The 25680-nt window shown below is 50.7% G+C and overlaps 1 protein-coding gene across 12 annotated transcripts in view; it reads left to right on the top strand.

Annotated features, from left to right (window-relative positions):
- Window positions 1-25680, top strand: part of LAT (linker for activation of T cells) — a 237997-nt gene that overhangs the window by 1002 nt on the left and 211315 nt on the right. For 2 of the 12 annotated variants that reach the window (XM_049699375.1, XM_049699374.1), the window contains exons 2-10: window positions 15-42; window positions 168-202; window positions 470-554; window positions 688-752; window positions 845-1022; window positions 1094-1188; window positions 2817-2879; window positions 3081-3143; window positions 3241-3315. In XM_049699375.1, the coding sequence (XP_049555332.1) occupies window positions 15-42; window positions 168-202; window positions 470-554; window positions 688-752; window positions 845-1022; window positions 1094-1188; window positions 2817-2879; window positions 3081-3143; window positions 3241-3308 (680 nt within the window). In that variant the 3' untranslated portion in view covers window positions 3309-3315. Of the gene's footprint in view, window positions 1-14; window positions 43-167; window positions 203-469; window positions 555-687; window positions 753-844; window positions 1023-1093; window positions 1189-2816; window positions 2880-3080; window positions 3160-3240; window positions 4362-4599; window positions 4862-4987; window positions 5249-25680 lie in introns of those variants that run through there. The other 10 variants (XM_033426071.2, XM_033426077.2, XM_033426072.2 and 7 more) reach the window with 10 other exon arrangements.

Here is a 25680-nt window from a genome sequence, read left to right as displayed (position 1 = left end):
CCTCTCTTCCCCAGGCTCATATGACACTGCTGCCTCCGATGGGTGAGTCTGCCCCGTCCACCCTGGGTGTCTCCCTCAATACCCCGTGCAGGGCTGGGCCCCAGGGGACTGAGATGGGGTCTGGGGCCTCTCCCAGCTGTTTACCCAAACTGTGTCTCTCCTGCTAGTTTGACCCCAAGTAGCATCGTGATCAAACCGCCTCGTGAGTACATGGAGGGTCACCTTCCTTGGACGCAGGGGGAGCATCTCCTGGCGTGGGTGGGAGAGTGTGTGCCTTTGTTCAGTTTCCCCCTGTGGCTGCCCACATGGCCTTGACCTGAGCTGGGGGTGGGGAGGGAGATGGGTGCCCCCCCCACCAGGCCTGTCCAGGGCACAGGGGTGTCGTGGGTTAGTCTGCCCTTCGAGGCCTCGTCCAGGGTAGGGGCGTGAGCTTTGGAGTCATTCCTTCAGCTTGGTCCTGTCTTCTCAGCCACAGCCGCCTCCTGGCCACCAGCCACTTCCTACCCGCCTGTGACCTACCTGCTCCAGAGCCAGCCAGACCTGCTCCGCATCCCGTAAGTGGCCGCTTCCCCTCCAAATCCCCCTTTTTACCCCCTCACCTGCTTGGATTGGGGGCCTGTTTCCCTGTTGCAATCCCTCTTGCCCCAGAGCCCCACCCCAGCCTGCCCTCTGACCTTTGATTCCCAGGAGATCCCCACAGGCCCCCGGAGGCTCCCCCCGCATGCCGTCTTCCCAGCAGGACTCAGATGGTGGTAAGCGTGGAGCCGGGCCCGTGGGGCTGGGGCCAGGCAGAGGACAGGCCCCTCCGAGCTAGCTCAGTCTCCCTCTCCTGCTCTCTCTGCAGCCAACAGTGTGGCCAGCTATGAGAACGAGGGTGCGTCAGGGGCCCCGGCGGCCCTGGTTGGGAGGAGGCTGGGGCCTGTCCTGGGCTCCGCTGACCCTGTGTCGTTACCCACCCCAGAGGCAGTCTGTGAGGATGCGGACGAAGATGAGGATGAGGAAGACTATCCCGAGGGCTACTTGTGAGTGGCCAGGCGGGAGGTGGGAGCTGAGGCCGGGGCTCCTTGCTCACCCACTCCTTGGCTCCCCTCAGGGTCGTGCTTCCTGACAACGTCCCGGCCACTGGCGCCGCCGTCCCACCAGCTCCTGCGTCCAGCAACCCTGGCCTCCGAGATAGCGCCTTCTCCAGTGAGTCGGCCTTCTGACCACTCCCCGCCCCTCTGTGCTGCGGCCCCTCGGCTCTTCCCTCTCCTCCTGGATGTTTGCTCCCCCTCCATTTTCTCGCTTCTCTCTTTCTAGCACTTCTGTCCTTCAGATAGGGGCACTTCCGGCTCCGATCGTCTGATTTCCTTACCTTTTCTCTTCTCTTCCCTCCTTGTCTTTTGCTTTTATTGTCTGCAAGATTTCCTTGACTTTATTCTTCTTTTGAGTCTATGCTTTCGTCTTTCTTGTCCAAAAGCCCTTTCTTCATCTCTGAATGTTCCTTTTTCATAGCCTCCTATCTTGTCTCACAAAGGCAGTATCATCTCATAAATCTCTAAGGAGAAGTAGGTTATAGGTCGTGTTTTGGGGAGTTTCTTTGGGAAGTTTTCTTCTGCTTTCTGTGTTGTTTCAGTTTCCTTTGGGCTGCTTTTCTCTCTTCGTTTTGGTTCCGTCCTGCCTGTTGGAGGCTTTTCTAAGTGTCTTGTGATCTTCAGTGTTCCATTCCTCTCCTTCCTCTCTACACTTGCTCTGGGTCTTGACTTCCACACCCTGGCTTCATGTGCCATCCTGATTCTCAACTCACGGCCTCTCTCTTGAGCCCCAGACCATCTGTCCAAGTGCTTATTTTCATTCATTCATTCACTCATTCAGTCATCCGTCATATTTACTGGGTGCCCCTGATATAATCACATCTAATGAGGCAGAGTTGTGATTAAAACAACTAACATTATTGAAGGCCTACTACATGCCCTACTAAGAGTTTTATGTGTATTAACTTATTAATATTAAACGTCACAATTCCCAGGGGCTTTTGAGCCTGTCCCTTCCCCTCCTGCCCCACACTTGTCCCATCTGTACAAAGATTTATTTATTTAACAGAAACTTGGCGGCACTGACGGTATGACAGGCCTTATTTTAATTCACCGTTTTCACAACACCCCTGTGCGGTGGGTACCGTTCCTCACCCTATTTTACAGATGAGAAAACTGAGGCCCAGAGCGGTTAGGTAGCTTGCCTGAGGTTGCACAGTTAGTTAATGCTGGAGCTGGACTTGAACGTGGGCAGTCTGACTCTGAAGCCTGCCTTGTCCACATCCTCAGGGAGAAATAAGTCAACACATGAAAGAATAAGATGTCGTCAATGGCGCTAGGGGCTAGGAAGGGACAAGGACAGGAGAGGGGGGTCAGGGCAGGCCTGGCTGAGGAGGAGGGGCCAGCGGGCCTGATGGCGCCTCTGACTCGGCCCAGCCCCGCGTGTTGTTTCCTTCCACACACGTGTCGCCCAGCCCCACCACCCCGAGCCGCTCCCCGTCCCTGCTCCCTGGCCTGGGGGACACGCTGGGGCCTGCTGTCTCTCCTCCCACAATTCCGTTTCCCCTAATCAATTCTGGTCAAGTCGTCCTACTTCTCTCCATCGCCACCCGCGTGGCAGGTCCGGACGGCCCTCCCTGCCTCCCTCTGGGGCTGACAGTGGGGATGGTCTCTGGGGGTCTGCATGTAGGAGTCTCGGGCTGGTTATGTCGAAAATCTTTGGGGGCTGCGGTTGGGAGCCTCTGGGTGTCTGCCTCGGGGGGTCTGGGTAACAGTGCGTGGGCGCCAATGCTTTTCCTGCAGTGGAGTCGGGGGAAGATTACGTGAATGTCCCTGAGAGTGAGGAGAGCGCGGATGCGTCTCTGGGTGAGTGGCTGGGGTCTGCCTTCCCTCCTCACTCTCGCACCCCCCCACCCCATCCTCACTCTCATTCCGGCCTTGAGGGTGCCCACCGCCCCCTCTCTGGCTTCCTCACCCTCTGCCTGGGTGTCCTCCTCCTCTCTCACCCTCAGTGTGGCCTGCCCCCCTTTCGGTATGGCCGTCCCTCCTTTTGACCTGTCCCCACAGATGGGAGCCGGGAGTACGTGAACGTGTCTCAGGAGCTGCCGCCCGTGGCGAGGACCGAGCCTGGTGTGTGTCGGGGGAGGTAGGGCAGACGCTGGGGGAGCTGCCTTGGAGGAGAGCGGGATGGCCTGTCAGCTGAAGACCAACCCCCCTTCCCTCGCAGCCGGCCGGAGTTCCCAGGAGGTGGAGGGTGAGGAAGCTCCAGATTACGAGAATCTGCAGATCCACTGAAGGCCCGGTGAGAGGCGCGCCCGGCCCGGCCCTGCCCGGCCCTGCCCCGGGCCTGCGGGCCCTCCCCGCCCTCTCCTCTGAGTCTGGGGCCCCTGTGGCCGCCCCCGACCTCCTGACCCTGTGCCCCTCCCTCTGTCCCTGGCCCGCTGTGTTTCAGTGGGAGGCCGCGTGGGGTCTGGAGCCAGCCTTGCCTGGGAGTGCTGAGCTGAGCAGCCGGCAGCGGCTCTGTGGGCCCCCACCCGGCATCCCGCCCCGCCTCCAGCCTGACGACAGCCTGAGAACTTTCCCCCTAACTTATTGTCACTTCGGGGTCCCGTCTGTGTGGCCCCAGTACTCTGCACCTTCTGATGCAGCCTGAGAACAAGCCACCCTGGCCCCAGCCCTGCTCTGTAACAGAATAAAGGCTGCTGTGGTCCGTAGTGCTCTTAGCTTTGGGGGGCCCAGTGGGTCGGAGTCAGGGTGAGGGTGGGCTGTGTCCAAGGTCCTGAGTGTGTGTGTGTGCGCGCATGTGTGTGCGCATGTGTGTGTGCGCACGTGTGTGTGTGTGTGTGTGTATGTGTGTGTTTATGGGTCTCCATCCTTGCAGACCCTCTGTGCTCCCGAGGGTCCTGACCAGGTATGTGTGAGTGACTGAACGAAGCCTGGGACACGTCACCTTCTGAGTGAGGCAGTTCTGAGCCCAGCTGGCACTCCTGGGGCTCAGGTGCATCTCCTCATGAGTTAGTCCTTGGAAGTGGCAGACGACGGCCGAGGTGATGGGAGAACAGGGCGTGGGGAAGCGCTGGGTGGGCGTCTAGAGCAAGACCCTTCCCCACTGGCCCCTGGTTTCTCCATCTTTAAAACAAGGGGGTGGACTTGATGACCTCAAAGGGCTTGCTTTTTAAAAAAAAATTAATTAGTTTTTGGCTGCATTGAGTCTTTGTTGCTGCGCACGGGCTTTCTCTCGTTGCAGAGAGCAGGGGTTACTCATTGCGGTGGCTTCTCATTGCGGAGCATGGGCTCTAGAGCGCAGGCTCAGTAGTTGTGGCGCACAGGCCCGGTTGCTCCATGGCATGTGGGATCCTCCCAGACCAGGGCTTGAACTTGTGTCCCCTGCATTGGCAGGCAGATTTTTAACCACAGTGCCACCAGGGAAGTCCCTCAAATGGCTTTCTTAATTCTTACTTTTTGTGGTTCTTAATAAAACAGAACTTTCAAAATTGTCTAAGCAACTGAAAAAGTTAACGGGCAGCACAGTCCTCTTCAGACTTGACTTAGAGATGACTTACCTGGGGGTTTTGCGAAAATGCAGATTCTGATTCAGTCCATCTGGGATGTAGCCTGAGACTCTGCATTCCTAACGAGCTCCCAAGTGGTTCTACTGCTGCTGCTCCAAGACCCCCCCCTCTGAGTACGAGGGTCTGGTGGATACCCTGGTCGTTGGGACTGGCCCCCGTGTGGGCATGTGACAACCTGGCCAGACTGAGGCCCAGCGCTGGACATGAGCAGGAATTGTCAGGAAGGAGAAGCTTTTTTTTTTTTTGCGGTACGCGGGCCTCTCACTGCCGCGGCCTCTCCCGTTGCGGAGCACAGGCTCCGGACGCGCAGGCTCAGAGGTCATGGCTCACGGGCCCAGCCGCTCCGCAGCATGTGGGATCTTCCCGGACCGGGGCACGAACCCGTGTCCCCTGCATCGGCAGGCGGACTCTCAACCACTGCGCCACCAGGGAAGCCCAGGAGAAGCTTTTTGTTCATGGCAGTTGTGAAGTTGGGAGAATGTGGTCCTGGAGCCCCCACCTGGAGAGCATCCCAAGAGTGAAGCCAGTATGGAAGAGAGAAGGCCTGGAGGTGGGCAGGGCTGGCTTCCTGGTGGTGTCAGAATGCCTGGATCTAGTCACACCTGAAGCGAGACATCCCCTCAGACTGGTTACTTGGGCCAATAAATGACCAGTTTTCTTCAACCAGCTTGATTTGGGGTTTCTGTCACATACAACTAGAGTAGTCCTGAGCGGGATGCAAAGTTGTTGGTGTCCTCTGGCCTCCAAAGGTAATAGCAACAGCTCCTCTATATAGCGCCTGCCACATTTCCGTGCTTATTTCCTCATTGTCACGCCCCTGTTGTCAGTTACTGTGCGTATCCCCATTTTGCAGGTGAGGAAACACAGGCTCAGAGAGGAAAAGTGATTTGCAGTGGCAAATCTGGGCTGAGATCTGGGCCTGTTGGCCTCCAGAGTCATTGCCGCCAGCACCCTTGCTCTGGGTGTTGTATTAGGTGCCGCTGCGCCAGGCAGGGAGGTTGTGAGAGGCCTGTTGGAGAAGTGGGGGAGGGAGGTCTGGGGAAGGGTTTGGACAAGCTGGACATCAACAGATGGCATGGTCTTTTTTTTTTGTTTTTTTTTTGGCCGATGTGTGGCATGTGGGATCTTAGTTCCCCAACCAGGGATCGAACCCACGCCCCCTGCAGTGGAAGCGCGGAGTCCTAACCACTGGACCACCAGGGAAGTCCAAGTCATTTTATTGGGAGGAAATAGAAAAGGGCAGAGGCACCTTTATGCCTGGGCTGAGGGACAGAAACAGTTTACCAACAAGGTCATGTTGGTGCTACCACCCTGAGAATAACCTAGCGACATCAGTCAAGCTGAAGATGGTGTGTCCCTTTGCCTAGCATATCCCTGGGTATAAACCTGGACAAAGCAGCACATGGGCTAAGGGGTAGGTCCAGGGGGCTCAGGGCAAACTGTAATGGCTGACAGCGGGACACAGCCGACACCGTCACTGGGAGAGTGGACACCGTGGAGACCCACCAGCAGAGAAAGATCAGTGGACTGGAGCAACATGTCACCTCCGATAAATATCACCAGCAGAAGGTGGAGTAAGAAAAGGAAAGCAAGTGTTTTATTTATATAAACCTAAATACATGAAAGCCTGTACATGTTGTCCAGGGATACACATATATGCAAGGATAGTAAGATAGGCAAAGGACGGAATTCCCAGTCAGTCCAGTGGTTACGACTCTGTGCTTTCACTGCCATGGGCCATGTGTTTCATCCCTGGTCAGGGAGCTAAGATCCCACAAGCCGTGAGTCGCGGCCAAAAAAAAGAAAAAGAAAAGAAAAAAAAAAGATAGGCAAAGGAATGAGGAATATCAAACTCTGGAGGGTGGCTACCATGGGCCAGAGGGGGAGGATACCTGGGAAGGAGTTCAGGAAGGGCCTCCATGATATGTGTAATGTCTTGTTTGTATTAAGCAGGGTTGGATACAGAGGTGTATGATACGTGTCTCTCAAGTGTTTGCAAATCTGAATGATTTTGTAATAAGAAGAGAGACCAAGACCTAAGGGGGCAGTGGATGGAGGCAGAAAAGTAGGGCAGCTTTAGGAGGCAGTAAACAGGAGGCTGAGAGGGGCCGGTCGGTCTGCGCCCAGTAGGTGAGTTGCACGTGGCGCTCCAGGCTTTAGGAGCAACGTAGGCAAGGGCCCTGAGGTGGGATCCGTGAGGCGGCTCCCAGAGAGATCCACGGGAGACGTGGTGGGCTAGCTGAAGACGTGGCGGTGGCCGTGGAGCGAGGTGGTAGAAGGGGATGTTGGAGGCAGAAGCAAAGGACGTGGTGATGGGTTGGCTGTGGGCCGCGAGGCTTGGGGAAGTCCAAGGTGACTCTGGGTCCTTGCCTTGGTGGATTGGGGCGGGGTGTGCCCTGAGGCACGAAGCAGCTTCCCACTGGTGTTTCTTGGATCAGCAAGAGAATGTGGCTTTGCTTCCACCAGCGGATGAGCCAGGAGGGACAGAGAGTCAAGGCAACGAGGTCTACGGGGCTGGGCTGTGGTTCTTAGCATAGTGGGGCGGTCAGTAGGTGGAATCCCTGCAGCTGGGGAGCAGAAACAGGTTTTTTCTTGAAGTCCGTTGCTGGAGGAAAGGTAGATTTAGTGATAAGTGAGAGACAATGTTTACTGGAATTGCTGGGGAGAAAATTGGGTGCTTGTTAAGGCCATCGGAAGGTAACAGCTCTATTGATTTGGGGTCTCTCAGAAGCGGTCCTTGAGATAAGGGTCCCAGTGCAAATAGTTTATTTGGGAGGTGGTCCCAAAAACACTGACAGGGGAGTGAGACAGGAAAGAGAAGGCAGCCAACAAAGGATGCATTATAGAGCCAGTTACCCATGTGGGCAACTGGGGCACAGCCCTGCCAGGGCAGTCTGGGGGCCTAGTGGAGTGGGTGGGTATGAGCCATCCTGCCTGGGGAGGGAGCTGGGGTATTTGTACAACCTCGCCCATTACTCACCAACTGAGGGTGGCTCCAGGGAAAGGGGGGCTGTTAATTCTCCAGAACTTCTGGCCTGCCACTCATGTGGGCACAGTGGGCACCAGTGGCCCCAGCAAGCCTGGAGCAGAGGAAGGCAGGTGCCGGCAGATGCGTGAGCCAGTGAGCCCTGAAATGGTGAGGAGGGCCACGGACAAGGCATCGACAGTGCCTGTTGCAAGAGCTCGGGCCGTTTGTGGTATTCAGTGCCATTGTTTTCCAGAATGCAGTGTGTGGCGCATGAGTCCCGAGAGAAGCTTCTCAAGGAAGCCTTCTGCTTTCAGGAGAGTTTGGGAAAAGTGTATTCTCTAAATCCTCTGGGCAGAGTCAAGTGCACTTTGCTGAGTTCATGGCTCTGAGGGATCCTGTGAGAAACCTTTGTTTCTCTTTGCCTAATCTAGTATTCCCCAAATGTATTTGACTTTAGGACTTTTTTTTAAAAAATAAATTTATTAATTTATTTATTTTTGGCTGCATTGGGTCTTTGTTGCAGTGCGCGGGCTTCTCATCGCGGTGACTTCTCCCATTGCGGAGCACGGGCTCCAGGCGCACGGGCCTCAGTAGTTGTGGCTCATGGGCTCAGTAGTTGTGGCGCACGGACCTAGCCACTCCGTGGCATGTGGGATCTTCCAGGACCAGGGCTTGAACCCATGTCCCCTGCACTGGCAGGCGGACTCCCAACCACTGCACCACCAGGGAAGCCCTGACTTTAGAACTTTAAAAAATGTTATTAGCATTTTGCCGGCCACCTTCTAACATCTATAGAGGACTTCTTTTGTTTTTCCTTGCCAGTATCCACCCCTTCTTCTTCCAATGACGCCACCTGGATTTGAAATGTCTATGTGGCTCAGGTGGGACTTAGGAAGTCTTAGATGTGCATGTGACCCAGGATTGACCAATCATTATATCCCATCCCCCTGGCTACAGTCATTGGTTGATAGAGGGGCACATGACCCGATTTAGGCCAATGAGACATTTTCCTGAGACTTTCAGTGGAACTAATAGGAAAGAGAAGCTCTTTGTCCACTATGGTGTCAAGCCCATAAGACGTAGGCCTGGAGCTTTTGCAGACTTCCACGTAGAGGGAGGCTGCCTGAGAATGAAGGCTCCAGAGAGGAAAGCAGAGTCAACAGAAATGGAAATAGGAAAACTGAGTCCTGATAGCTGTATAAGCACCCAGATCCCATGATCCAACATGCCTGAAGACGTTACTCCCTGATGAGTCAATCTCATCAGGCCAATTGGTGAGGTCAATTCGAGCCAGGCTTTCTTCTACTTGCCACAAAAAATTCCTAGTGGATAACCACGGCGCCTATCATTTCCACCAAATCCCAACCACAATCAGGCCAACCCAGGCTGGTGATGAGCCCCTGGTGACCAATGTGTGAAACTCACCTTTTTCCTCACCCTCCACCTCTTCTAACTGCTCCTTAGAGATAGCTGGGTGCACACTTTATGGCTGGTAACCCATCTGTCCTGGACACATGGGTCTGCCCTCCTACCTAATCCCCTCCCAGTGTTCCACTTTCCTCCTCAACACCCACCTGCCCAGGGAAATCTTTCTGGTTTTTCCTTACTTTTGCTTTATTTACTTGGTATTATTAGTCTTGGAGCTGATGAGCAATAATTCTAGAGAGGGGACTGAGTTTGGTGGCAAGAGCACTGGGATACAGGTGAGGAGGCTTAAGTTTCAGTCCCAACTCTGCCACTAGATTTCTGGACTTTGGGAACCTTTGAGGATGTTGAACTTAAGTTTTAAAACCTTCTCATTGTGAGGTCCCTAGCCCCAAAAGCTGTCCCTGGAAGTATAAGAATGGGATCCCTTGTTGCTGAGAAAGTAGTTGGAACTCAGGTATGGCTGGAGTCAGAGGCTTAAGTATCACTACCAACTTCTAATTTCTCCACTGATTCCATTTTCACAGCCTCTGCCTTGTGGTCAGGTGATGGTTCTGGCAGCTGCAGCGACCATGTCCTTCCAGTTCCTATCCTGGGGGGTGGGGGGAGCAAAATGTCCCAGCACCGCCAGCAAAAGCCCTAAACTTACTCTAATTGTCTTAGCTTGGGTCACAAGACTCCCCTAACCAATCACTGGCCAGGAGAATGCCATGTGCTGACTGACTTAGGCCTGGGTCATATGCTCCACTCTGAGGGAGTGGAAATGGGGAAGGCACCGGAAATGGAAGACACCCAGAGAAAATTAGGGGCTATTGCTGGTAGAAGGGAGGATGGCTGTTGGGATGCATTTATTCCACATTTATTGTGTGCCACACTCATGATTTCACGGAGTCTCACAACACTCTGGTCTACAAGGTATAAGGAGCTCCTTTTGTAGAGAAGCAAACAGGCTCAGGGAGGTTAAGTGATTTGCTTAAAGTCACACAGCAAATGCCAGAGTTGTTTATGGAAATGCAGTCTACTTTGGAGTGAAGGGAGGGAGACTATGTTAAAAGTTGGTGCAAAAGGAGAAAACAAGGAAGCAGACCCAAGGAGAAATTCCACAGAGAGCCAATTCTGCTTTGCATAGGCATTTTTGCTAAAACTTTTGGGAATAAGGCTCTCTCTCTCTGCTGGGACCCCTCAACAGGGAGGACACATGGGCCTGGAGCTGCCAGGGGCCACCATGTGAAGGGCACCTGTGAGGGGGAAGATAGCACAGAGGTGAGCAGCGCCGGGTAGGGGGAAAATGGTTCCTGAGAACATGGGTTGAGGTCCTGGATCCATACATTCCTGAAACTGGCACCACCCATGAACTGCTCAGTTACATGAGTTAATTAACACCCTTCACTTGGCTCTGCTCCATGGGTTTCTGTCGTTTGCAAATGAAAGGGCCCTGACTCATCTGGACAGGATGCCGTGGGTCTTCGAACTTCAACGAGGCCCACTTTCAGGCAGTGACATAGGCCATGCGAGATGTCACACGGTTCACATGTGTTTGGTCGCTACCGTGACCCTGAGTAAGTTCTTCTCATTATCACCCTTTTACAAATGAGGAAACTGAGGCTCAGAGAGGGCAGGTGGCCAGACCAAGCAGGGTACTGGCTTCCCCTCCCCAAGTGGTCTAAGCAACCCCTGTTCCCAAGTGCCTCCCTCTATCTGTACCCACCAAGTCCCCCCTCAGGCCTCTCTGTCCACCTCTGTCCCCCAGTGGGGCGGGTGGCCAAGGCCATTCAGGGCTCACTCCCCCGCCGGACTTCAAAGGGGCTGCAGGCTCTGGGCTGTGGGCAGCTGGACCTGAGCCAAGTCCCTCTTCTTGGGGACACACGGGCTACGTGAGCCTGAGGGGTGGACGCTTGGAGCATCTGTGGCCCTGTGGGGGCTGGGAGCCCCCTGAGCTCCGAGAAAGATGGGGACCTGGGGCCCCTCCTGCCTCCACGCTCGGGGTCCCTGTCCCCGTCTGCCTCCCTGTATGCCTCGGCTGGGCCTCTGAGCTCTCTCTCCCTCTCCCACCGGGCTCTCAGGCTCGCCACTTGTCTTTCTGTTTCCGGGTACCCTGCGGCACCCCGCACACCAAGCTCCGACTCCGGGCCCCCTCTCTCCCCATCCCACTCGCCACTTTCACTTTTGCCTCCACCGTATTCTCTTGGCCTCTCCCTTCCCTCGCCCCTCGTCTCTGTGTGTCTCTGGATCACCCGTTCCCTTCCTGACTCTTTGTCTCCCTCTCTGTGGGCCTCAATCTGTTTCACAGTCTCTGTCTTGGAAGCCGTATCTCTCATCTGTCTCTCTGCCCTGTCTCTCTCTGTCTCTGTGGCCCTCTGTCTCTCTGTGATCTCTCTCTCGTTCTCTGTCTCCCTCCTCCTCTCCCTGCCCCACCCTCCCCACATCCTGAGTTGTCTTTGGGGAACCGGAAATTTGGGGGATCAGAGAGATACCAGGAGGCTCAGCTGCTGCCGCCTAAAGATAATTGGTGGGGGGGTGCCTGGGTTGGATGTGGGGGGAGCCCAGAATCCGCTGCGTCTTCCTCCCAGCCCTGGTGCACGCAGAGACAGACAGGAATTATGTCACCCCTTTGGGGCTCAGGCCGACCCTCCGTGGACTGGGCCTGATGAGCCCGCCTCCCTCTCGGGGTTCCTGTGAGAATTAAATCAAGTAGCCCAGCCGGAGCGGGAGCCCAGGAAGATGGGGCGAGTGAGGAGCAGCAGGGAGGGGGCAGGGCGGGGTGCCCAAGGGCGAGGCTGGCTGGGGTTGCTAAGGGGCTGAGGGAAGGGAGGCTTCCAGGTGCTCTGAGCCCATCCCTCCCCCTCCCTGCACCTCAGGGCTTCCACCTGTACCACGGTGGGCTTATTTATTTAACAGATGTTTGGCAGTCCTGTCTGCTATTCATTGCTTTAATCCTCACAATACCCTGAGGAAGTGGGTTCTGTTATTTATTCTATTTTAGAGATGGGGAAACCGAGGCACAGAGAAGTTGAGTGACCTGCCCAAGGTCACACAGCTGGAACCCTCGACGTGACAGGACTCTGGCTGAATTAGTCTGATCATTGCCAATGTCTGGGTACATTGTATACGTGCCGGTTTTAAACAGTGGCAGCATTAACTCACCTTAAATCTTGGGGAGAGAAAGTAATTTTCTTCTCAATTCTGATTATGGTTATGGAGAAGGGCTCTTCGGGTGCTATTAACTGTCCTTAGACACTTGCTAATCTCCCTTTGTGCACAGAGAGGAAGCCTCAAGCTCAGTGCCCTGAGCAGGCAGTGGATGGAATTTAACCATTTTGATTTTGCTGGATTTGTTTTTTAGGGTTTCCTTTTATTTAAGGAAAGAAATACAGGATTTCCATTTAGGAATGTGGCATGTAGTTACCTATTAAATGAATTTGAGGTTTTTTGTTTTGTTTTGTTTGTTTTTGTTTTGGTCTCACCGCATGGCTTGTGGGATCTTAGTTCCCTGATGAGGGATTGAACCTGGGACCCCTGCCGTGAAAGCCCGTGTCCTAACCACTGGACCACCAGGGAAGTCCCTGAATTTGAGTTTTTAAAGGAAGTCATTTTAAAGAAAAATAATAAGATTGAGTACAGGCAGTTATGGATATGGTAAAAGTCCTGAATGTGGATTCAGAATTGAATGTTAGGAAACCCAGAGCCGGTCGGTGACTGAGAGCCCTTTACTTGCTCTGCCAATGTCCCTCCCAGCCTGGCCGAGCCCGCCATTGCTTCTCCCAGACCTCGTGGCCAGTCAGTAACAGAGGTGAGACCCTAGCAGCCATCGGAGGGGCTGGATGGATGGTGGCGGAGGCACTGCAGCCTGGGAGACCCTCCAGATCCTGCAGAGCTCCTGGTAGCAAGCAACAGAAACCAGCTGAGACTGTTTGCTTCAAAGAGATTCACCAGAGGGGGAGCCAGGCCCAGAGGATCACAGGAGAGGGCTGAGGCGGGTTTGGAAAACCAGCAGGAAGTGAGGAGAAGGTCTGAGCACAGGTGGCCGTGCTCAGACATTCCCAGCCCTGCCATCAGGCCACTGGCTTGACCCTCAACTGTCCCTCCCAGGCCCCACACCCACGCCCAGGCTACCTGGGTGTTGGGGAGAGGGTTCTCCCTATACGGGAAGCAGGGCCAGGGCCCTCCAGTGTCCCGTCGCTCATGGCTCCTCCCATGTGAGTAAGGGTCACGGGCTGTGGACTGCCCCCTCTCCCAGGCCTCCCCACCCCTGACCGGGCAGCCAGGCACCCCTCATCGCCAGGCCTAACTCCTGCTCTGCCCTGGCCTTACTTGGAGCTCCTTCTCTGCTCTGGGCCTCAGTCCACTCATCTGCTGAGTGGGGGTGATGGGGCCCAAGCAGATCAGTGGTTTTTAAATTACCCCAAGGAACTAATTCAGAGATTTGGCAGACAGTGGATGTGTTGAGGCAAATAGGAGATTTTGAGGGGCGTCTGTTGACCCAGCCTTTCTCTTGGACAAAATAATTGTTATAATTTATTTTTACCATGAAAGATAATGGTATATCTGAACTCACAAATCAAGTTTATGCTGATTGAAAAAAAATATTTATGCTGATAAAAGGCTGCTTTTTATCTGTTTCATGTATGTGGGCCTGCTGGCAGAATTTCAACCATTTACCTCCCCCTTGCTCTCTGAGCCAGTCATGCTGACCTTCCTGCCCCATCCTCCCCAAACAGGCCAGGCTCATTTCTGCCCATGGGTCTTTGCACTTGCCTTTCCATCTGCTTGGAGCCCTTCTCCCATGTCCTCACATGGCCCTCTCCTTTTGTCATTCAGCTCCTCAAGTAATCTTGTCCCGCTCCCAGTCACCCTGAATCCGGTCACCGGTCATCATAACACTGATTTTTATGCATTTGGTGTTTATCGTTTGTCTCTCCTCTAGATCGTGAGCTAGTTCCCCCTTCATCTCTCTCCCTCCAGGGCCTGGCATTGATCTTGGCACAGAGTAAGTGCTCGGTAAGTATTGTTGAATGAATGAATTAAAAGAGAGCTGACGACAAGCATGTGAGCCCCGAAGTGAAAAGTTCCCCGTGGCCCTTGCAGTCCTAACACGTGGTCACACATCCAGTCTGAGGGAAGCACTGTCTAAGAGAAGGGTTGCAATCTGGTGGCCCACTGCAGTGTTTAATTTTTTTTTAATTGTGGTTAAAAAAAAAAAACATGTAACAGAAAGTTCACCATCTTAACCATTTCTAAGTGTACAGTTGAGTAGTATTAAGTATATTCACCTTGTTGTACAACAGATCTCCTGAACATTTTCACCTTACAAAACTGAAACAACTCCCCATTCCCTTTCCCCCAGCCCCTGACAACCACCAGTCTACTTTTTGTTTCTATGCGTTTGACTTTAGCTACCTCATACAAGTGGAGTCGTACAGTATTTGTCCTTCTGTGACAGGCTTATTTTACTCAGCCTCATGTCCTCAAGGTTCATCCATGTTGTAGCATGTGACACGATTTCCTTCATTTTTAAGGCTGAATAATATTCCATTCTATGTATACATAACATTTTGTTTATCCCTTCCTCTGTTGAAATGTCTATCCAAGTCTTTTGTCCATTTCTTAATTCAGTTGTTTGGTTTTTTGTTGTTGAGTTGTAGGATTCCTTATATATTCTAGATATTAACTCCTTATCAGATATATGATTTGCAAATATTTTCTCCCATTCTGTAGGTTGTCTTTTCACTCTGCTGATTGTGTCCTTTGAGGCACAGAAACTTTTAAGTTTGATGTAGTCCCTTTTATCTATTTTTGCTTTTGTTGCTGTGCTTTTGGGTGTGATATTCAAGAAATCATTGCCAAATCCAATGTCACGAAGCTTTTCCCCTTATGTTTTTTTTTCTGGGAGTTTTATAGTGTTAGGTGTTTAATCTATTTTGAATTAATTTTTGTATATGGTGTTAGGTAAGGGTCCAACTTCATTCTTTTGCAAGTGGATATTCAGTTTTACCAACACCATTTGTTGAAAAGACTATCCATTCTTCATTGAATGGTCTTAGCACCCTTGTTGAAAATCATTTGACCATATAAGTGAGGGCTTCTTTGTGGACTCTCTATTTTATTCCATTGGTCTATCTGTCTGTCTGTCTTTATGTCAGTATCACACTGTTTTGATGACTGTAGCTTTGTAGTAAGTTTTGAAATCAGAAAGTATGAGTCTTCTAAAATTTGTTCTTCTTTATCAAGATTGTTTTGGGGGACTTCCCTGGTGGCGCCGTGGTTAAGAATCCTCCTGCCAATGCAGGGGACATGGGTTCGATCCCTGGTCCGGGAAGATCCCACATGCCTTGGAGCAACTAAGCCTGTGTGCCACAACTACTGATGCCCACATGCCTAGAGCCCATGCTCTGCAACAAGAGAAGCTATTGCAATGAGAAACCCACACACTGCAATGGAGAGTAGCCCCCGCTCGCTGCAACTAGAGAAAGCCTGAATGCAGCAATGAAGACCCAATGCAGCCAAAACTAAATAAAATAAAAATAAATAAATTTATATTTAAAAAGAAAAGATTATTTTGGCTATTCAGGGTCCCTTGAGATTCCACATGAATTTTAGGATGGATTTTTTTTCTATTTAATTTTTAAAAATTAGTTGCTGTATTAGTTAGATTTGACTGAGACCTGACTATAATAGATCAGGCAAATAATAGTCTAATTCTTTGTGCAAATTAGAGAAAGATACCCTTTTCTCCACAGACTTTATTTCCCCCTGTTGGAAAATTGTTGTGATATGCTGATTTTGTTCAAATAAGACATTCCATTATTGTATTCCAGAAAATGGTCACATGCACATATAAATCTGCCATGTCCACCACGTGAATATGTCCTGTGAGGCAAGCAGCCCCTGGTCCAGGGAGGTGTGCCAGCTCCACAGCATCACCGAGGACCCAGCTTCCTTCTACATTTCCTAGTCACCATCTTCAACTCTTACCTCCATCCTCAGAGTCACAAGATGGCTGCCAGTGCTCACATCTGTGTTCCAGCAGGAAAAAGTAGAGCTGGGAGGGGCAAACTGGGTGCCTCTCCCACCAACTCCAAGCCCCCATTCCAGATTTTATGCATCTCCACTCAGGGAGACCACAGCTTCTATTTCACTAGCCAATCCTAACTTCAGGGGAGGCCAGGAAATGCATTTTTTTAACGTGATCATATCTTCAAATCAGAGTTCTGTAACTAAGGAAGAACCAAGTAACGAGAGGGCCACTATGGTTCCCCACTGTTGCCAACATGAAGAACACAGGTAATTTCCATATGAAATTCAGTTCCAGCTTCTCCTGAAGATGTGACATGTCTGGCAAGGCTGGCTCTGCATTACCACGTGGCAACAACTGGCCAGAGCTGTGTAGGTCTTGCCCTGTTCTATTTTATTTTCAAAGTTTTAAAATGAAAATGTAATATGTTTTTAAAAATAGGTATTGCATTCCTGTGCTTCAAAATCCCAAAGGTACTAAAGGGTATACAGTGGAAAATTTCACCTCTTACCTCATCCCCTGCCACTAAGTTCCTGACCCAAGGCACGGTGGGTGTTATGTTACCCAGAGATTTTTCTCACACATATAAGCAAATACATGAATGTGCATATCCTCCACCCCTCCTTTTTTACGTAAACGGTATAATTCTACATGATCTTCGTATGTTGTTTTTTTCATGTAACAATGTATTGGAGATTATTCTGTGCATATCCCAAAACTTTGCTCGTTCTTTTTTTTTTTTTTTTTTTGCAGATTTGTAGTTTGACATTATATGGATGTACCTTACCTAGTTCTTTAGTGACAGACATTTAGATTGTTTCCAATAATTTACTTTGCACACATCGAGTTGCGGTAACGATTTTATACGTGGGAGTATCTCTGTATAACGAATCCCTAGAAGTCGAGTCATTTGATCGAAATGAACGAGCAAGTGTGATTTTGATAGATATTGCCAAATTCCCCTTCGGGGGAGGAGGGCAATTGACACTCCCACAAGCAATATCCCACAGCGCCTGTCTCCCCACATCCTTGCCAACTCAGTGCTATATAACTCTTTAATCTCTTGCCAGACTGTCAGTTAAAAATTGACATCTAACTGTAGTTTTAATTTGCATTTCTCTTATTATAAGAAAAGATGAGCATCTTTTCATGTGTTTAAGGGTCATCTGTATTCTCTTTTCTGTGACCTGTCTGTGTCCATCACCATTTTTCTGAGTAGTCTTTTTCTTATTATTTCTAGGAACATTTTATATATTAGGAAAAGGAACTCTTCATCTATGACATGAGGAGCAAACATATTTTCCCAGTTTGTCACTTCTCTTTAAAAACAAAAACTTTCTGAAGTACAACATACACGGCAAACTATTAGATCAGAAGCGTGCAGCTTGAGGAATCTTCACAAAGTGGACCCACCTGTGTCCCCTGTTGTTTCTCACGTTTATCATCATTTATCCTAGGCTTTGCTGTGAGCAGTTTCATATTTTTACACAGTTGAGTGTATCAATCTCCTATTTTATGACTTCTAGGTTCTGTTGTCGTAGTTAGGCCTTTCCCACACTGAGATAAAAACATTTTCCTGACTTTATTTTAGCATTGTTGCTGTTTTATTGTTTCCACTTAAATCTTTAGTGTAATTTGTGCTGGTGTAAGGTATGATCTATGGAGCAGTCATTATTTTTTTTCTAGGTTGGCTAAACCGTGTCCCAATGCCATTTACGAAACAGTCCATGTTTTCTGTCTATGGATTATGTATATAATCATATACTCTGAAATGCTGCCATATCTTGAACTAAATTCCCCGGGACTGGTTCTGGATTTTTGGTCCATTTGATAACATCTGTCTCTTCCTGGGCCATTTCAGTTGTTGATTCCTGATGTGGAGGGTTTTTGAGCACTTCTGTGCCATGTGGTTTACACATAAGAGCCTTGAGCCCTCAGAATTACTGTGACCTCCGTGACCTTGAACGAGCGACTTCATCTCTCTGCCGCAGTTTGTTTCTTTTTTTGGGGGGTGCCGAGCTGCACGGCTTGCAGGATCTGAGCTCCCCGACCAAGGATTGAACCTGGGCCCTCGGCAGTGAGAGTGTGGAGTCCTAATCACTGGACCGCCAGGGAATTCCCTCTGCCTCAGTTTCTTCATCTACAAGGTCGGGATAATAATACGACTGACCTCATGGGTTGGTTGGGAGGATTAAATAACTTAATATATTATGTAAAGTGCCTAGAGCAGTCTAGGGCATATAATACTAAGTGTGAACCTTTTTTTTTTTTGGTGGGGGGCTGTGCCGTGGGCATGTAGGACCTTAGTTCCCTGACCAGGGATCGAACCCGAGCCCCCTGCATTGGAAGCTCAGAGTCTTAACCACTGGACCGCCAGGGAAGTCCCTATTTTTATTATTTAAGGCCATGTTTAATCCTATTGGGGATGAGGAAGCTGAGACTTGGAGCCACGAAATGACTTTCCCGGGACCTTGCTGAGTGGCGGCACTCGTTCTAGAAGGGGCCCTGCCCGCTCCTGAGCCCCACACGCAGGGGCCTGGCCGCCTCAAGCAGACAGATTTCTCTGAGTTCCCATGGGTGGATGGGGCCCCCTCTTCCTCCCTCTCCCCCAGCCCTGAGGCTGTGGCTGATCCTCAGAGAGGAAATGTCACACGCGGCCCAGCTGCGGGGGGTGGGATGAGGCTTCACCCGGGCGGCTGCAGCACCAGCTCCTGTGTGAACAAACCTCGTGGGCTGAGGGGCCTGGAGCCTCCTCAGCAGCTCAGCCCCTCCCTGCAGGGCCTGCTAGTCTCTGCGGGGAACCCAGGTCTCCGCAGAGATGGGAGTTTTCTCCGGGCAGCCCCAAGTCCTTGAAAGAGACTCCCAGCCCACCACTCACCAGCTGTGTGACCTGGGGCGAGGCCCTGACCTCTCTGAGCCTCAGTGTCCTCATCTATCAAATGGCAGGTTGTAGGGAGACTCTAAGGGGAGGACGTGTGCAGAGCGGGATGGCATGGAGGGGCTGATCTGTGGCGGCCTGTTAATGTGAGACATCAAACAACGTGTTGTTTTCTACCACCTCCCCCAAAGGCAGCTGGAAATGGAGACAAAGAGCCAAACTGCCAGTTCAAAAGCCTGTGCCAGGTGTGCCACAGAGGGGACCAGGGAGGGGAGGCCAAGTGGGAGAACAGGGTTTCTCCTGCCAGCAAGAGGGCAAACGTACCCCATCCGGAAAGGGGCTGCGGAGGGGGAGTTTGAGATGCTGAGGAGCCGGTGGAGTTTTTCTTCCCTCCCTCCCCTTAGGGCATCCAGGGGCAAGGATGGGGTGGGAAGAGGGCGGAGGGAAGGGAAGGAACCACAGAAAGAGTCCCTCAAGGAGTGTGGGGTCTTTGAGAGACAGGGAGACCAACAACGCCTTCCTTGGCTGGGTTTGCTGGGCCAGGTCCCTACAAATCCAGCCCCACGAGCTGCCCTGCCAGGTTTGGCAAATAAAAATATAACATTTGGGTCAGACTTACACTAAAACATTACTTGTTGGTTTTCTGAACTTCGAATTTAACTGGGTGTCCTGTATTTTATCCGACAAGCCTGCCCGTGGGTGTGAAACGGATGGGGCAGAGAGGGGAGGGGAGGGCGTTTCTGGGGGAAGGGGCAGGGGTATCCCAGGCCTATGCCTAGGGGTGATGCGACCTTGTAGCTGAGGGCTGCTGCCAACCGGGCGTCGAGCAGAGACTTCAGAAGCCTCAGCAACAGTGAACACGGAGAAGACAGCCTTGAAGCTGCAGGGGAAACCACAACGCTCCCACTCATCCTCGCCCCAGGGCAGATGGGAGGGGGCGGGGCAGAAGCACCAGCCGGCCCCGGCGCAGTCCGACCTGTCCTCTCCCCCCCCCCCACCGTGTCATCGGGCTCCTAGCCGCCCCTAGGTGGCCCTGTGGCCTGGGGTCCACGGCCCAGCCTAGAGGCAGGTGATGGGGGAAGAATCTCGTGACCACTGTCGTAAAACGGCTGGGACTCAGAGTCTTCACCGTGACTAAAAATCACCAGCGTGGACCTGAACCCTGAACCCTGAACCCCTCTCAATTATATCATCAGAGCTAATGGGGTTCGGGGGCTCAGAGTCAAGAAAATTAGGTTCGGAAAACAAGTTTATACTGTTTTCCTCTGCTTCTGGATTCTGTGGTTTTCTCCTGCACGGAGTGCCTGGCATGGAGAGGGACACCCAGCCCCGGATCTGGGACAGAGGCTCAGCTGGGAGCGGGGCCTTGAGGGCGATGGGACAACCAGGGAGTGGCATGAAGGACGAGGTGGCCAGGGAAGTGCTCCCTGTGACCTAGACCTTGAGGTGGCCGGGGCAGGGGGTGGAGCCGGCCAAATGTGGACACTTGAAGGGGGTGCAGCTGCTTATTTTATTCCAACAGCCCTCATACAGCGTGGCCGTGGCCAGCTCTCCTTAAGTGCTTTATAAATAGTCATTCGGTTAATCCTCCTAAGAGTCCTTAGAGGTAGGACGACTGTTATCCCCACTTGGCCTGGAGGCACTGAGTTGCAGAAAGGTTAATTTAAGTGACTTGCACGAGGTCACGCAACCAGGAAGAGGCAGTCCCCCGCCCCCCGCAGGGTGAGCCCTGCCCTCCTGTTCAGCCAGTGCTGGGCCCCAGCCCACCGCCAGGGAGCTGGACTGTGGTCGTTCATCCAGTAAATCAGATATGTGTTGAGATGTCCTTCAGGGTGGGCTCCGTGCTGGGCTCTGGGATTTCTTCTCTTGTAGCGCACTCAGTCCAGTGGGAGAGACAGACACAAACAATTGCAACCCAGTGTCCAGAACTCAGTGCCATAAAATGAGCCCATTTAATGAGCATTCACCTTGGGCTGGGCCCTGTCATAAGCACGTTGCCCAGTTTATTTCTTCATCTTTGAACAACCCCTTGAGATATCATTGGCCCCATTTTGTAGATCAGTAAACTAAGGCTTAGAGAGATGCAGTAATTTGCCTAAGGTCACAGCAAGCATATGCCAAATTTGGGACTCATTAGGGGAAGTTTAGGGTTCCATGGGGGCATATCCCAGAGGGCTTCCCAGAGGAGGTGCACTGCGCTTGAGTTGTACCAGAGAGGGGATTGGTCCAGTGGAGAGAAGGAGGAGGGTGATCCAAACAAAGGAAACCACCTACAAAGGCCTGGAGGCTGAGCAGCCTGGCAACCTGGGGGAGCTGCACGCCATTCTCAGGGGCTCTGGCTGGCTGGTCTGGAAGGACAGGATGAGGCCCAGGCAGGGACCTAGCAGTGTTGGTTCTGATACTGATCAAGGAGGGGAGGGCCAGGGGAAGCCAGCAGGGCAAAGAGGAAGGATTGTGTAGTGAGTCTGGGCATGGACTCGGGCCACAGGCTCCCTGAGTTGGATTCCCTGCTGTGTCTCTGGCTGGCTCTGTGACTTTGGGCAAGTCACTTCCCCTCTCTGAGCCTCAGTTGCCTCATCTATCAAATAGGGACCATAGTACCTCATGGGTTTTTATGAGGATTAAATGTCTTAATTGATGCAAAGGGCTTTGAGCAGGGCCTGGCTGAAGTCAGCACTCCAGAAGTGTCAGCTGTTATTAGCGCTGAGGTTGCGTTTGCCTGATAGGTTCACTGCTTTCAATTAGGTTGAGGGAAGACAGTAGTGGTTATAGGGCCAGGTGCCCGCAGCCACCCTGCCCACATCTCAGGACCCCGCCTCACCAGCCCCACCACCGAGCCTCCACCACACTTGGGGCCAGAACCCACTGTGGGAAGCACTGGCAGCCCTGGCTGGGGACGCATGGGGACAGCAGGCTCCTGGCAGTCGGGGGAGGGGTGGAAACCAAGAGAAGTGGTGACTAAGACAGAACCCGAAATGCACTCACACAGAGAACGCCTCCAGGGGGTGGCTTCTTTCATTCTGGCTCCCTCAGTGACTCATGCGGGGGCCAGTACGAAAGATGTGGGGCACAAGGGGTTGATGCGTGTCCCTCCCAAGAAGCTGGTGGTACAGTGGGCTATGGAGGGCTTGTGGTTTCTCCCAGATTCTGGAGTTTGGGGGTGGGTAGATCCTGTGACTGAGAGGCCTGGAGTCCGAAAGACCTGGGTTTGAATTCCGGCTGTTACTTTGCAGCTGTGTGAACTTGTGCAAGGAACTTCCCCTCTCTGTGCTTCAGTTTCCTCACCTGTAACATCAGGCTAATTAAGTCCACCTCCCAGCACTAAACCCTTCCTATGGAGTCCTGTGGACTCCCCACCTCAAAGACTAGCAGTGGCTCCCCCTTGCCCACACCACATAGTGCAGTCTTCTGTTAGGGGAGACTTTGGACAAGAGGACAAGGAAGAGGCACGTTGGTGGAATATCTGCAGACACTGCACAGCCTTTATCTTATTTAAACCTCACACAAATCTATTTATAGCTGAGAAACCCACCCCCAAAAGTGCCCAGGCTGAACCCTGGTAACACAGATGAGTAATTTATAAATGTACCTTAGTTTGGCTCTCGGGCCTTTGGCATTCTCTGTCTTCAAAGTTACATTACCTTATTTTTATTTATTTATTTATTTTTTTGCGGTATGCGGGCCTCTCGCTGTTGTGGCCTCTCCCGTTGCGGAGCACAGGCTCCGGACGCGCAGGCTCAGCGGCCATGGCGCACGGGCCCAGCCGCTCCGCGGCACGTGGGATCCTCCCGGACCGGGGCACGAACCCACATCCCCTGCATCGGCAGGCGGACGCTCAACCACTGCGCCAGCAGGGAAGCCCCATTACCTTTTTTGTACATATAAAATTGTAAAGGCACCAGGCCCTGACAGTTTCAAAGATGAATCGTCAGATAGCTGAAATTGATAAAAATAAAGGTAATTCCAATGTTACTTAAACTATTCTAGGTCATAGAAAAAGATGGGAAAATCTCCATTTTATTTTTTAAATTTTATTTATTTCTGGCCTTGCTGTGAAGTTTTTGGGGATCTTAGTTCCCTGACCTGTGATGGAACCCGGGCCCCCTACAGTGAAAGCGTGAAGTCCTAACCACTGGACCACCAGGGAATTCCCTCCCTTTTATTTTATGAAGGCAGCATGACCTTAACATGAAAATCTGATAAACATAGTAAACCAGCAAACAAATTAAAACCATAAAAAAAGACATAACACAAGCCTATAAATTGTAGACCAATCTCTCTATGACTTGGATGCAAACATTCTAAATAAAATGCTAAAAAGTAAAATAAAATTGTATGTCAAAAGAATAACATGCTTTGAGCAAATAGAGCTTCATTTCAGGAATCAAGACAGGTTCAATATCAAGTAATTGATCAACGTAATTCTTTACATCACATTAAAGGCTAGTAACAATGTGATCATATCAATTGATGTCGAAAAGTTAGTTGAAAAAATTCAACAGCTTTTTCAAAAAAATTACTAAAAATAAATTTTAAAAAGGAATAAACTACTGAACTATGATTAAGGTTCTTTGCCAAAAACTGACAGCAAACTTCATTGTAAATACTAAGGCTATTTCCCTTGAAATCAAAGTAAAACAGTATTTTGGAGGGCCTATAGAACACACCAGGATTTAAAAAATGAAATCCTCACTATTGAAAAAGAAGGGATAAGATAATTTGATACTGTAAGAAATCATTGGTAGAAATAGAAAAAAGAAAAGATTTCATTTGCATTTATATTATCAGTGGATAAATTTAAGAGGGAAAATGCAGATCTCTATGAAGAAAAAAATGTGCAGAAGGACAAAGATAAAGAGTTAACCTCAGAAAATAGTATGACTTAAAACGTCAGAAAAACATGAATGCCCCCACATGCAGCTCCCAATGCGGAGCTTTGAAAAATTAGATAACAGGGGGACTTCCCTGGTGGCGCAGCGGTTAAGAATCTGCCTGCCAACGTGGGGAACGCGGGTTCGATCCCTGGTCCAGGAAGATCCTACATGCTGCAGACCAACTAAGCCCGTGCACCACAACTACTGAGCCTGCACTCTAGAGCCCACGAGCCACAACTACTGAGCCCACGTGCCACAACTACTGAAGCCCACAAGCCTAGAGCCCATGCTCCGCAACAAGAGAAGTCACTGCAGTGAGAAACCCGTGCACCGCAACGAAGAGTAGCCCCCGCTCACCGCAACTAGAGAAAGCCCACATGCAGCAACAAAGATCCAACTCAGCCAAAAATAAATAAATAAATTTATTAAAAAAAAAAAAAGAATCCTCCTGCCAATGCAGGCGGAGTCTTATCTATAATCATGACAAAAGTGGAACTTCAAATCAGTCAGAAGAGGGCTTTTTTTTTTTTTTGGCCATGCGGCCTGTGGGATCCTAGTTTCCCCAACCAGGGATCGAATCTGAGGCCCCTGCAGTGGAAGTGCGGAGCCCTAACCAGTGGACCGCCAGGGAAGTCCCAGAAGATAGCAGTTTATTTAGTAATAGGTGCCTGCACAACTGGCTATCCATTTGGAAGAAAGAAAGAAAACTGGATCGATATTCCATACCACAGAACCAGTTTGCAGGCCAGAAATAGAGACATAGATGTAGAGAACAAACATATGGATGCCAAGGGGGGAAAGTGGAGGGAGGGTGGTGGTGGGATGAACTGGGAGATTGGGATTCACGTATGTACACTAATATGTATAAAATAGATAACTAATAAGAACCTGCTGTATAAAAAAATAAATAAAATTCAAAAAAAAAATAAAATAGGTAAAAATATTAAAGAAAGAGAGGGTGTTACTTCAAAAAAAAAATTCCATACCATAGGCAAAAGTAAATTAGAGATGAATTAAGGGCTTAATAAAAGTCTTAGAAGAAAACTTAGGAAACTAGACTTACAATCTAAGGTTTGGGGAAATTTTTTAAACCAAGAAAAGAAGCCCAGAGGCCACCAAAAATCTTTTAGATGAGTCTGACTATGGTAAAATTAGAGGGAGAAGTATGGAAAGATACTGTCAGCATAGTTAAAGATGATTTGTCTTTGCAAATATGGCAGATGAACGGTCCAGGCTTGTTCTGCAGACAGTCCTTACAGATTGGAGCAAAAAGACCAACAGCCCCCCTAAAAATGTCAAAAGGTATGAAGAGTCAGTTCACAGAGGAGTAAATCCAAATGGCAAATACATCAATTAAAGATGCTCAGTCTCCTAGTAAGCAGGGAAAGGCAAATCAAAGTGCCAATGAGCTGGCTGTTCCTACCCAGCAGGTAGGCAAAAATGAAAGAACTGGAGGGGTTTGGGGTTCGTATATCGCTGAGGGAAATGCAAACTGTTAAAAGCTCTTTCGGAAAGCAACTTGGCAATATGTGATAAGAATTTTTGCAAGATTTTTTGCAAGATTTCATGCATGCTTTATTGGGCAACTACAAAAGAACGTGCTCCACCAAAACAAGAGAGGCAATCGAGGAAGAGAAACATAATTTAATACAGAACTAGGAGCTCCAGCATAGAAAAGAAGGAAGGGACTCCTCTGGGATATAATGAGAGACAGACCCCAGGATGACAGGGACTTCCCTGCCGGTCCAGCGGTTAAGACTCCGCGCTCCCAATGCAGGAGGCCCGGGTTCGATTCCTGGTCAGGGAACTAGGTCCTGCGTGCTGCAGCTAGCAACAAAGATCTCGCATGCCGCAACAGGTCCCGAGAGCAGTCAGTTCACGTTGGAGCAGGGCAGGGGGCTCCAGCAGAGATTTTCTTCAAGATTAAATTTGTAAACC

Source organism: Orcinus orca, chromosome 16 (genome assembly GCF_937001465.1).
Source record: "Orcinus orca chromosome 16, mOrcOrc1.1, whole genome shotgun sequence".
Lineage (NCBI taxonomy): Eukaryota > Metazoa > Chordata > Mammalia > Artiodactyla > Delphinidae > Orcinus > Orcinus orca.
This window is presented reverse-complemented; position numbering and strand designations above follow the sequence as displayed.